Source organism: Lithobates pipiens, unplaced genomic scaffold (assembly GCF_037356315.1).
Source record: "Lithobates pipiens isolate NorthernLeopardFrog02 unplaced genomic scaffold, aLitPip1_a1.2 Scaffold_8, whole genome shotgun sequence".
Lineage (NCBI taxonomy): Eukaryota > Metazoa > Chordata > Amphibia > Anura > Ranidae > Lithobates > Lithobates pipiens.
The window spans coordinates 275,640,811-275,654,732 of record NW_027507903.1 but is presented as its reverse complement, the minus strand read 5'-3'; the positions used below and the strand labels follow the sequence as shown (position 1 = coordinate 275,654,732).

The following is a 13,922-nucleotide window of genomic DNA, read 5'->3' as shown; positions in this document are numbered from 1 at the left end:
ACCGACTTCGACTCCCTCTTGACCCTTCCCAGGAACCGCGATAGCAGCGGGCTCGGGGGGAAGGCATAGATCAGATTGTACTGATCCCAGGGAACCGTCAGAGCGTCTGACCCCTGGGCAAGCGCATCTCTTGTCCTTGACACAAACTTGTCCAGTTTCCTGTTGAATCTGGATGCAAACAGATCCACGTCTGGAGTGCCCCACTTGTGACATATGTTCTGAAACACATCGGGGTGCAGGGCCCATTCTCCTGGGCATAACTGCTGGCGGCTGAGAAAATCCGCCTGCCAATTCTCCACTCCTGGGATGAAGACTGCAGAAAGACACGGAACATGTTCTTCTGCCCAGACAAGTATGCGATTCACCTCCTTTTGGGCCACCAGACTTCTGGTACCGCCCTGGTGATTGATGTAAGCCACTGCGGTGGCATTGTCGGACTGAATCCGAACCGGGAAACCTCGCAGTCTGTAAGACCACTCTATGAGTGCCATGTAAACTGCCCGAATCTCCAAGATATTTATGGGCAGCAGACTTTCGGTCGCAGACCATTTCCCCTGCGAGCACGTTCCCTCCAATACAGCTCCCCAGCCTGTCAGGCTGGCATCCGTTGTAACAATCTTCCATGGTTTGTAACCACCAGACAAGACTTTTGCGTGTCCCGGGGGATAAACACATAGGAAGATCCAGGGATTGGGGCTTCCTGTTCCAAACCGCAAGGATGCATCTTTGCAGAGGCCTTGAGTGGAACTGGGCGAATGGGACGGCCTCGAATGAGGCGACCATCTTTCCCAATAGTCTCATACACAACCGAATGGAGGAAGATCTTCTGCCTAGAATCAGACGCACCAGCTCTCCAATGGCCAAGGCCTTTAGCCTTGGAAGAAACACTCTGCCCTGAGCGGTGTCGATAATCAAACCCAGGTAATCCAACCTGGTGGTCGGTTGTAGGGACGACTTTTCTAGGTTTATAATCCAACCTAGGTGCTCTAGATGTTCTAGCGTCCTGGTGACGCTGCGACTTAGGCACGCTGCAGTTCTCTCTACGAGAAGCAAGTCGTCTAGGTAAGCCATGATGGCTATGCCCTGAACTCTTAAGATTGCTAAGAGAGGGTCCAGAATCTTCGTGAAGACTCGAGGGGCCGTAGCCAGCCCGAACGGCAAAGCCATAAATTGAAAATGGCGCCGCTCTACCGCGAACCTTAGAAACTTCTGGTGTGCGGGAAATATTGGCACATGGAGATATGCGTCTTTGATATCTATTGATGCCATGAATTCTCCCCTTTGCAGGGAGGAGACCACAGTGCGCATTGACTGCATCCGGAAGGTCTGGATGTGTAAAAACCGGTTTAGGTCTCTCAGATCCAGGATAGGTCTGACACTTCCATTTGGTTTTGGAACGGTGAGGAGATTTGAATAAAAACCTGAACCCTGATCTTTCGGGCTCACTTCTACTATCACACCCTGGGATAGTAACTGATCTAAGGCCAGGAATAGCGGTTTCTGCTTTACTGGATCCTTGGGGATCCTTGACCTTAGGAAACGAGAAGGTGGAATCTCCTGAAACTCTAGCCTGTAGCCCAGAGATACTGAAGAGATCACCCACTTGTCTCGAATCTCTTCCCGCCAGGCGCCTGCAAACTGCAGGAGCCTTCCCCCCACTCTGCCGAGCGGGGGCGCCCCTTCACAAGGAGGTTTTGGGGGTCTGCTTGGCAGGCTTTCGCCCCCAAGTCTTTTTCTGTCCCTGGGCTCGGCCTTGAGGCTTTCTAGCAGAGGAGGGCTGAGAAGGCCGTCGCCACTGTTTAGAGCTTGATGCTTCGGGAGAGAGAGCACGCCTAAATGAAGGACGTTTGCTCTTTTTGACTGGAAGGAGAGTAGACTTACCTCCTGAAATATTTTGGACGAATTTATCTAATTCTTCCCCAAACAAACGCTCCCCTTTAAACGGGAACCCAGTCAAATGCTTTTTGCATGACAGCTCAGCAGCCCAATTCTTTAGCCATAGGGCCCTTCGCATGTGAACCAACATGAGGGACAAACGCGATGCTTGTTGGACAGAATCCAAAATCGCATCAATTATGAAACACAAGATGTGAGGCATCTCTGCATAATTTTCTACTTCCTCACTGGGAAGGAGTCCAAACATCTGTTTAACCTGTTCCTTGAGGAACTGACACAACCCCACGGCTGCGACTGTAGGCTGCACCACAGCGCCAGCCATGGAAAAGGAGGCTTTTAATAAGGTTTCCAGCCTTTTGTCAGTTGGATCCTTAAATACCTGCGCATTATCCAAAGGACAAGTTAGGTTTTTATTCACGCAAGAAACAGCCGCATCGACAGATGGGACCCCCCACTTCTTGGTGAAACTTTCCTCCACAGGATAATGCATGGAAAACCTTTTGGGAGGAGTAAACAGTTTATCGGGATGTCCCCAATCCTCATACATCAATTTATCCATTAAAGGATGAATTGGGAAGGAACAAGCAGTCTGTGGGGCTTTCCTGACTCCTAGGGAAGAGACAGAGGATGTAGCGACTTCAGCAGCCGGCATTCTGAATGTGGTACGCACCAATTCAGTATAATACTGCACCTGCTTTCTGAGTGCCTGGGAGGAGGGGACTATCTCCTCTTCCTCTGACTCATCCGACTGCTCATGATCCCTATCCAAAGATAGGGATCCCTCCTCATTTTCAGAACAACTATCTGAGAGAGGGATTTCAGCAGAGGGAGGGGATCTACCCCTTTTCCTGCTATATTTTAGGGAAGCAGAAATAAAATTCATGATCCTCCCTTCAAAACCCTCCAATGTAGCCCTAAGGGAGTCCTCAGTGACATAGACCGGGGCTGCGACATTAGGAGAGGCTGCAAAGCCTGAAAGGGGCACCGACTCGTCTTGAGAGGCAGGCTCCAGTCTTGCAGAGGGGGATGGTAATTTACAGGCACTTTTGGAACCCCTGGACCTAGGCGGTGACTTGCCAGTGCTCTTATTACCTCCCCCTGAGACCCTCTTACGAGGAGACATAGTACTAAGCTACAAAGCAGAGGTACTAGTACAAATGCGATCACTGTTGCGCTTAAAGTCTCACAATAAATCAATATATGCTTAAACTGCACAACCTGATGCTGAGTAGGTGTCTTAAGGTTTGCCTGGATCCAATCCCCACGGATGCTTACAGCCCACAGCTCCTGTGTCTCCAGTTACAGTCCCCTGACGCTCTGGGCTTTTTAAAACTGCCGCCTGGCGCCTGCGCAGTACAGCGCCGTGCACACTAACGTGCACGGCTCGCAACCACACCCCCCCTCCTCCATTAGGCCGGGAGCGCGCCCGGCGCGCGTGCACGCACCCGCGCGCGTGCACGAGGACCGGGGAATCCGGGGGGGGGGGGAAGGAGAACCCAAAGGGAGCAACGTGGGACCCCTGACCTGCGTGGGACCCCTTTTTACCTTTATCTGTGGCAGGAACTGTAATGGAGACGTGAGTAGCTGGAGAACCAGGCTTTCACTGAGCGTGTTTGTATTGAAAGGCATGTAAGTATGCATCAGGCTGCTCTTACTCCCTCTAGTGGTGGAAACCAGGTAAGACATACAACTACTCACAATGAAGAAATCCATTCATATACTTAAATATACAGGATGACTTCCCTTACCTGTCCCCGCCGCAGGAATTGCTGATATCAGACCAATTCCAGCCTTCACCCATCACGGCGGGTATTGTTAGCCAACCTTCAGGTATATCTGGGGCTCTTACGAAAAGATCCTCCCACCTGGGCCATGTAGAAAGCTCTGCCAGAAACTTTCGGGCGCTCTGTGTAAACAGTACCCCAAGTCTGGTTTTCCCAGAGCCCAGTCTTCCAATGGAGAGGACATACAGGCAAAACCTTGTTTCTTCGGCAGACGAGGCCCGGGTACCATACCATCTTGGGAGTCAAATATCGGCCCGAGGTATGGATCCGGTTTGTTGTAGCCCTTCGGCCCTCGCAGGGACCTGCATAGAGCTAAGTTTTACGTGACCATCAACCAGACACTGGCGAAAAAACTGAGGTGCCTCCCAGATGGGAGGGGTTATATAGGGGAGGAATTCTCTTTAATTAGGGTCAACCAGTGTCCAATCACCAGAGGTGCCTATATAACCCACTATGTAATGAAGCTCCTGTGTCCCGTGATGTATGATCAAGAAAGTAACTTTTTTGAGGGGGAACTTTAAGTATAAAACACTCTCTTAAGATCTCGAAAATGCCAGTGGCTATACTTAGTATATTTAATAGGCGACTAACCTTTTAAGCAATGGAAACAGCGTTTTTGTCCTGTACAGGTCCTGGCTATGTCCTCCATTGATCCCAGGTAAGTGAGGTGTCTCTATGGCTGGCCCAAGGGCTAAAGTGGAACATTTGTGTCTTTTCCCCTCCTTTTACCTTTTCCCTTTTTCCATTCATTCCCCTCCTCCATTCTCTTTCCTCCCCCCCCTCCTTTTTTATTTTTTTGGCTATTGGGTATGTGGATCAATATTTGGGCTCGCCTCACATTGCGGGACTGGGTTGTGTGGTAGTGTTTTTTTATAGCTATTGGATGTTTAACACATCGTCCTCTCTTTCCCTCTTTCCCCTCTGAGCCATTATCAGCCCCCTTGTCCCAGGAGGTAGTAGGATGAATGTTCTATGGCTCCTAGATTTGTTTTATATACAAGTACTCATATATTATGGAAATGTTTTTCTTTTTGTTATTATTATTATCATTATACAGGATTCGTATAGCGTCATTAGTTTGTGCAGTGCTTAATAGTTTTCTTTTGTGCATACACTATAAACTATATAGCATTACTATAAATAGTTGTATTGAATGAACATATGCATGTATGCTTAAAATTTTATTGATTACAATACAATATATCTCCCAGTACCAATAGGATTCCCTGAAGAGGCCTTTGGTGAAACGGGTAGTAATTCCTATTGGTAATGATACATTTACCCCAACATCTTGCCCTATACAAGTTGGATTGATCTTAATCCTCAACTATACTATCAGTAACAGTGGGCCTTTCAATTGGATCTCTGTATGTGGTATATGTATCTGATCATCCTTGATGGGAGATTATAAGCATTAGCATGCCCTTTGAACATGCTTTTTTTTTTATGTGATTTTTTTGAAAGATGTTGTTCCAATAAACTTTGATACTTTTATAAATATGAGCACTCCTCTTTCCTTACTTGGGATTAGAGGTGGCAACCTTTAAAATCCCACTTTCTTGGTTTTCTGTTTTTGATTATTTTTTATTTGATATGGGTCATGCATGTATTAGTTGAATAGGTAAATAGTACAGCCAGGGCCACCATCAGGGGGGACGGACCATACTCCTGTACGAGGCCTGCGTGTCCCTAAAGGCCCAGGCAGGGCTCACTACTCTTGCCACCTTCCATGCATATGCTCTAAAGACCGGCACTGCAATGAACCACTCTATTATTGTGACAGGCAGGTTGAACAGGTACAGAGGGAGGACACTACGAGAGCGGACCAACACACAGGGGGATGAGACTTGAAGAGGACTACATGGGATGGAGGGGGAGGAGTACATGTGACATGGGATGGGGAGATGAAACTGGAAGAGGAGGATATGGGTTTGGGGGGATGGGACTGGAGGAGTAGGACATGGGATGGAGGAAATGGCACTGGAGGAGGAGGACATGGGGTAGAGGAGATGGGACTGGAGGAGGAGGAGGACATTGGAAGGGGGAAATAGGACTGGAAGAGGAGAAGAAAATGGGATGCGAGATATGGGACTGGAGGAGGAGGACATTGGATGGAGTAGATGGGACTGCGGAAGGAGGGGGATGTGGGATGGAGGAAATTGGACTGGAAGAGCAGGAGGACAAGGGATGGAGGAAATGTGACTGGAGAAGGAAGAGGACATGGGATGAAAGAGGAGTAGGACATCAGATGGGGGAGGTGAGACTGGAAGAGGAACTGGGGTACATGGGATGGAGAAAGAGGAGGTTATGGGATAGAGGAGGAAGAGGACATAGGATGGAGCTGGAAAAGGACATGGGATGGAAGATATATTAAGTTGTAATAGTATTAAAATAAAAGTGGGTGCACTGAAGGACTTGGTGGGATGGCCAGTAGGTGGACCCTGGAGAATTTTTGTGGTCGGGCCCGGGGGGAGGGCGTTGGGGAGGCAGCAGGTCTAAATTCTAAATCTGTGTAAGGGGCCCCCATAATTACTGATGGCTGCCCTGAGTACAGCAGACCTTTTTTACCAGGAAGATTAGCAAATGACCTAGCTCCCATAGGTTCTGGTTACTAGCATCCAACCCCATTTTAGGTTTTACCTCCTGAGACACCAGGGATTCAGAGGAACCCTGTACCCTTCAGTACTTGGTTGATGTTTTCAGAGAGGTGCCTCTTCTTTTTACTTTCTGGTCCTCGAGGGCTTACAATTTGGAGCCTTATTGGAGACGTCTTGTATGCTTGCAGTCCTCCAGCTTAGGGTATACCAGGCTGTGTGCTAAGATGGGTCTGTCTGTCTGTCTATTTGTCTGTCTATTTATTTCTTTTTACTATCTATTCTATCCACCCACTCTACCTCTCTATTCTTTTACTTGTCTGTAGTCTGAAGCTAGAGGCTCCATGAATAATAACAGAGTTACCTAATATCCTATATGTTTGTCACATTGGAAAATCAAACAAAATCAATTATGCATTTTTCCATTTCATCAGTCATTTAGATAAATACCTGTAATATATGTGAGATACCTTTGTGGTTTTACTTCAGAATGACAGGTCTACATTATCTTCCCTTACCTGTCAAACCATATCTCCATTTCATGGAATGTAAACACATAGAAAAAGATTGATGCCTTCTCTTCTCTATTTATTTGTGCATCGATGCAGGTTCATACGTCTTTAAAACAAAAGCAGCTGTTACATGCATTGTTTTTAACTGTGAGTGATACAAAATATCAAATAGTAATTGCTCAATCTATTGTTTGATATGCATGCTTAGGAGAATACAGACAAAGAGAATTAAATGTAAATTGTTCCACTATTCACAAATGTCTGGCAGATGCCAGCCTGCGACATATCTGTTTATATTTGCAGGGAACTGATAACCCTTATCATAGAGAGGCAATGCATATCTTGCTCCTCTGATAAACTCCAAGGCTTCAGGCCATAGTGATGCAATAAAGGAACGCATTTATGTTCCAGAGATTTTGTAATTCTACTGTCAAAAATAATGAAATTTAAGTGTCTTTCTGAGAAATACAGGGCTTATTCTGAAATGTAATTCTGTATTATTTTAAAAAGCTATAAATGGATGAAGTAGGAAAATGAAAGTTGGATGTGAACTAATATGTGAAGGACAAGTAGAGGTTAAAAGGGTATTAATGAAAATTTCAAGGAGAATGTGTACTTGGGACAGAGAGATAAAGCAGGTGAATGGTACTTATTGTTTCAATAAAGGATTAAAGCACCAGCAGTGGTAGGTTTGCAGCTGATGCTAATATCACGCTCCATATCTGCAATTATATAAAGTATAGAGGAAATGTATTTTGTAGATGCTGCAAGGGGATACCTGAGATATGGCCTCAATTTTTTTCCTTTATGGCAAGTTTATAAATGAATTTTGTAGGATATTACCTTAAGAGATGCCAAACCTAATATATTAATCACTGCAAATGTACCTGATTTAGCACATGGCCATGATAAGCTGTACAAAAATTCTACTTTAGCTGGGTAGTACAGTAGTTTTAAAAAAAAAAAAAAAGTCAAAACTATAAACACCTATGCAGTCTGAAGCTCTGGCTGCTTCAGCTTGTTCTACTATTCAGACCTTGTGCTGTCACATAGACATTTAACACCATGGGCTCAATTTACAAGCTATATTCTGTGTGCTATTTGCCACATTGATCCCTATTTTTAGCTATGTAGCTGTTGATTTTAGCTCTCATTGTTAAAAATGTTTATTAGGGCAAGAAATTATTGAAAAAAATTATTTAAAGAGGCAGTGTCAGAAATAGAAATCTAAGCCCTTGTACACACGGTCGGAGATTCCGATGGAATGTGTTCGATCGGACCGTTTTGTAGGATATTCCGACTGTGTGTGGTCTACATCGGACTGTTTCCGTCGGAGTATCCGACGGACCAAGTTTTTCAACTTGTTGGTAAAATTTTCAGACAAAATGCTCCGATCGGACATACTCCGATCATGTGTAGAGAATTCCGATCGGACAAAGTGCCACGCATGCTCAGATCAAATTCCTACACCAAAGCTATTGGCTACTAGCGTGAACGTAGTCCCGTCGTAACGAAATAATGTCATCAGGTCGGATTTTCCGACAACTTTGTCCGACCGTGTGTATGCAACAGTTTCGGACAAAATCCGTCGTACAAAATCCGACGGATTTGGTTGTCGGAATCTCCGACTGTGTGTACAAGGGCTAACAGTGATTCTAGCCTTACCCCGTTATACTAAAAAACTTTTTTATCTATGTGTTGCTGTTGAAGAGTTAATCTCACATTTTTATTATACTAAAAAGGGGTGAGGAGGGTGAGGACTGTACCAGGCCCTGTGAGTGCTGCAACCACCTGACATTTAATTTTTTGTGTTGAACGGCGCTGCACTGCTATCTCTGCTATCTCTTCTACTACAGCCCTATACAACACAATAAAATAAAAAAAGTCAGGAGACAGCAGCACCCCCAGTGAGTCCACAGATGCTGCTTCAGTGACAGGGGAGATCAGAGCAAGAGGAAATCTCTTCTCTTCTCCACTCATATGACAGGGCCAAGAGAACTTTATCTTTCTGAGCTCAGGCTAAAAGTCTAGTAAGTGTGTGTGTGAAGGTGGGGGGGGGGGCAACTGTGTTAAATGGCCTGTACTTGGGGTAGTCAACCTGTCCTGGGAGGTTCCCTCTGTACAGATGGGGTCTGTGCCTGAGGGTTGATCTGTACTGAAGGGTTTCTGCTGGGTGGTGAGTATGGGCTGATGGGTTTGTTCTGAGAAGTCTGTGCTAGGGGGTCTGTGCTGGGGGGGGTTGGTCTGTGTTCTGGAAGGAGGGTCTGTTCTGGAAGTGTCCATCTGTACTGAGGGGGTTCATGCTGGAAGGATCTGTACTGAGGGTGTAGGCTGGGAGAGGGAATTTAGTTAGCGAAGATCTGTACTGTGGGGAATATGAGCTTGGGGGGGTTGATTTGTAATGGGAAGAGGGGGTAATTTTGGTTCCACTCTGAAAAGTGGTCTGTGTTTTAAGCACTCATGACCTCTGCACTATAGACACTCATCTAACCCATTTTATTAATTTATCAAATCTGGAGCAGATGTGCATGGCAACCAATCAAGTTCTAGCTTTCATTTTCAAAGCTTAACTGAATGAGCTGAAGATAGAAGCTGATGGGCTGTTATCCACAGCTGTTCCAGATTCTGTCTACTTCTGTATTAAAAAAATTCCCTTGCTATGTTTTACTTTTTACGTTATGCTCCTGACCACTGCACTCTAAGTACATTACGCCTGAAGTATTTCTGTAGGTAGGTTGTGTGTAGAAAAGCATAAATAATGGAACTTTTTATTTTACAATGAGTTTGCTGAGGTTTCTGGCATATGTGTGCTGAGTATAGAGGGGTGCTCTTTTAAGCCCCTCCCACTGATAACACAAATTGACCACACCCACAATTTGGTGTAGCATGCACCATGCATACATTTTTTGGGGGGGAGGGTGTAAAAAAAAATATTTGTCCTGGGTGCCAGATGTTCTAGGTATGCCACTGCTGTCATGTTTTGTAAAAATTACAGCAGGACAGAAAATTAGGGTAAATCTCTCTAATGGATTCACAGAAAGATCTTGAGAGGAGTTTTAATCCTTCCTCACTTTATCCTAAACTAAGAAAAAACATTTTGTCTGGGCACATACTTTAAAAGTGAACTGAACTCTGAAAGCTGTGCTCAAAAATAGAATGGGAGGGGGAAGAGATTAGTCAATAATTTTGCCTGTGATTTCCATATTGCCAATCTTTTCCCCATAAATGACTAATCTGTTTTTTTTGGCACTGTCTGTTTGGAGTCAGCCATCTTGTTGGAGGCATGGCTTTGTCTCCTCATGTCAGATACTTCCACAAGGATTTCAGTCTGCAGCGTGAGAACAGCCCAATGGCATCACCCAATCTTACTTGAAACCCCCTGAGACTAGCAGTTAGTTAGAGGCAGCAGTTGCTTAGAACTCACACTGCAGATATATAGCTATGAGGCCGTATTCACAGGAGTGTCTAGACGCACTTACATACCAGAAAGGGCACTGCTATTTATCAGGAGGTTTTCGAGACAAAAGGTACATTTTTATGGGTATCACTTTGGTACAATTACCACTTTTAGATATTCTCTATAACATTGCAAATCTTCATTGTTATGTTTATTACTATTGCTTTGTAACATACCAAAAGATATATAGTATGTAATAACTTGCTAACTATACTTGTCATAACTGTGCCATCTGTAGAAAAACATATGAAAAAAAATCAAAACTTCTCTTTGAGTTTATTTTTTTAAATTAATTTAGGATTTGCATATGTGCATTTAAAAGCTACATGTAAAACTTTAAAATAAATTAATCCTGTGTGTGCCCCACTGGTGAACCATTTGGTGTAGACCTAAGCGCTATATTTTCTGCACAATAAAACCCAGGTCCTAAAACAAATAACTCTTGCAAAACATTGTTTAGTATAAATAAAATGCAGAATTATCTGCATTATTATGGATGTTTATTTCATATTAATTTGAAACATAAGCTCTGTCTGATTATATATTTTTTTGTTATTCCAGGGGTTTTATCAAATGTTTTTCGGAATCATGCTACTTGTACCACAAAAAGCCGCAAGTGGTGTATATTTGATGGACCAGTAGATGCTGTGTGGGTAGAAAATATGAACACAGTCTTAGATGATAACAAGAAGGTACACTTATGTTATACTGATGTTGTTTTTTTTTTTTTTAGTTTATTTTTGTTAAGTCATTAACAGTCTAGTATAAATTGCATTACCATGTCATCATCTTATTCTGTTCTTAGGGTAAATGTCTAATACGGTTTCCTTTGTTTCAGTTTCATGATAAAGTCACTAGGAAATAATATTAAGCCAATAAAGAACTTTGTTCCTCTCGACATAGGTAGCTGCAAGCGGCCCTAAACGTTGTGCCTCCCTGGGACACGGCATGCAAAACTGGCCTTCTACTTAATGACAATGGCATATACAGGTCTACTTTGTAATTAGTGGGCCCCTTTTTTTTTAGAGATTTCATGGTTGCTATGATGGAGAGCATTTCTGTCTCTTTAGTTTTGCAGCCCATGTTGATGTTTTTGTTGCCAACTTCTGTTCAGTCTATTTTCTGTTCCTTGTTGTCTCTCCTAACCGATGACTTTTCAAACAATGCTCAGTGTTTTTTAATGTGTATTAGACATTTGCTTTTTATTTTTATTGGCTGTGACCTTAGGCTTGATTCTGTTCCCATTTTTTTTCCTGATTTGACTGTTGATCTTTAGTTTAGCATCATCAAATATTATAATCCTGTACATATTATCTAGAGCATACGTGCACTAGGAGGCATAATGAACCTTAAATTTAAAACCCAGACATATAGAAAGATACTAGTAAAAAAGTTACATATGCATTAAATCATGCAATGTATGTTTACCTACAGTATAATTACTGCAGGTACCTAACGCTCCCTTGACGTTAGCCTTCTACAATCCCCTTCACTGTACGATCAAAAACTTTAAGGGGGAAGGGCAGCAATAAGGGTTAATCAGTAGACATGTGCAGAGTAAAATATTTCGTTTCGGAATTTCGTTTTCGTCTGAAAACTTAATTTATTTAGTTACTCCCGAAATTCATTTTTATTTATTTCGTTTTTCGTTCAAAAATTGCATTCGTCCGAAAATCCACATGAATTACGGTCGAATCTGTCTTGGAAGGCTTATGGTGTCTGTCGAATGTATAAAGAAGATTCGACGGAGCTAACTATATAGCATACTTTAGAACCCTATTAAAGTCTATGGGACTCCAACGTTCAAAATCTAAAGTGCTAATTTTAAAGGCTAATTTGCAAGTTACTGTCCTAAAAAGTGTTTGGGGACCCGGGTCCTGCCCCAGGGGACATGTATCAATGCAAAAAAAAGTTTTAAAAACTGCAGTTTTTTCGGGAGCAGTTATTTTAATAATGATTAAAGTGAAACAATAAAAGTGTAATATTCCTTTAAATTTCGTAGGGGGGGGTTGTCTATAGTATGCCTGTGAAGGGGCTCATGTTTCTGGTGCTTAGAACTGTCCCTGCACAAAGTGTCATTTATGCAGGAAAAAAAGTCCTTTAAAATCACTCGCAGCTATTATGAATTGTCGGCTCCGTAATACAGAGAACACTCATTGAAAGTCATTGATAAAAAAAAAAAAAAATAGGGGGGGCGTGGCTACCGCGCTGCTGAATGGACGCATGAGACGGTAGCTCCGCTACACCGAGAGCTAAACTCAAACTCCGGAGTGCTTCCTCGACCTGATACTGGCATCCACCGAAGCTGTATCGCCTCCACATACAGCAGGGATGACCCGCAAGCGCAAAAACTTACCGCAACTGAAGAAACTACCTCAATTCTTCCCGCGGAATCCTCGAGGCCTACTCCAAGATGGCGCCGGCGCCGCCTCGCCGTCGGCCTCCAGCAGCTCCGGCTCAGAGGCTCCTACCCCAGACCACCGCTCACCTCGTGGATCCCCGGGTATGTCCACACCGCTTTCCCTCAGTCCAGCGAAGTCCAAGCCGCGGATGGTGGAGGATCCTGACGCAATACAGGTTAGTGGAGAGGGGGACCGGTTAGATGACACCAGGGAAATCTTGGACACCATAGATTCGTTCCCCACATCGAACCAACCGGTATCCGACACTACCTTAAAAGACATGCTGGTCTCCCTGCGTAGCACCCTGCACGCTGACATAATGGACTGTATGCGGGGGGGTTCAAATCTGATCTTAATGCTGTGGAAGAGCGGATAGACCATGTCGAAAACAAAATGGGCGAATTCGCCTCTACAATTAACGCAGTAGTAGATGCCCAGAACGGTCAATCGGAGGAGGTGGCGTGGCTAAAAGCCAAAGTCGCGGATTTGGAGGACAGGTCCCGACGCAACAATATTAAGCTGAGGGGCGTCCCGGAACTGGTATTACCGACTCAATTACTCCAATATGCTCAAGAACTGATAGGGGCCTTCCTACCGGACCTGCCTGCCTCAGATCTGGCGATTGACAGAATCCATCGCCTTCCGAAGCCATTGCACCTCCCGGACAACATTCCGAGAGACGTTCTGCTGAGGGTCCATTTTTTCCAGGTCAAGGAGAAATTCACCTCTGCCTTCCGTACCAATAAGCAACCCCCGGAACGATACGCCAACCTCCAAGTCTTCGCAGACTTGTCGCAGCACACCATGCAGAGGAGGAAAGCTTTGCTTCCCATAACTAAAGCACTTCGCAACCATGCCATCGTTTATAGATGGGGATTTCCTTGTAAGCTTACTATCTCCAGGGAAGGTCATACCACAGTGATTGACAACTTAGAGGATGGTCTGGAGCTTCTCAAACAGTGGAACATTCTCCCAGTACAAGCTGACCCTGTTCCGGCCTCTCTATCAAAAATCTCATCGCCAGACAACTGGCAGGTGGTGTCACGCAAGAAGAAAAATCTGAATCGCAACAATTGAAGCACCCGGACCCTTTTTTTGTCTGAATACTACTTCTTTTTATACTGTTGCTCTCGGTACCTGCGGACCTTTATGAACGTTGTTGTTTCCCCCCAGTTATATGATGGGCAGGATCACTGCCTACAGATTCCATGTTGAATCGTTTTTTTTACCTTTGTGGCTTAAGCCTACACTCTGGATTTCTAACTTTCTCTTTATTT

General features: G+C 44.4%; 1 protein-coding gene across 1 annotated transcript in view; it reads left to right on the top strand.

Moving 5' to 3' along the window:
• Positions 1-13,922, top strand: part of LOC143962680 (dynein axonemal heavy chain 3-like) — a 2,426,925-nt gene that overhangs the window by 1,095,244 nt on the left and 1,317,759 nt on the right. Inside the window, exon 35 of the mRNA XM_077472045.1 lies at positions 10,805-10,935. Within this exon, the coding sequence (XP_077328171.1) occupies positions 10,805-10,935 (131 nt within the window). The remainder of the gene's footprint in view (positions 1-10,804; positions 10,936-13,922) is intronic.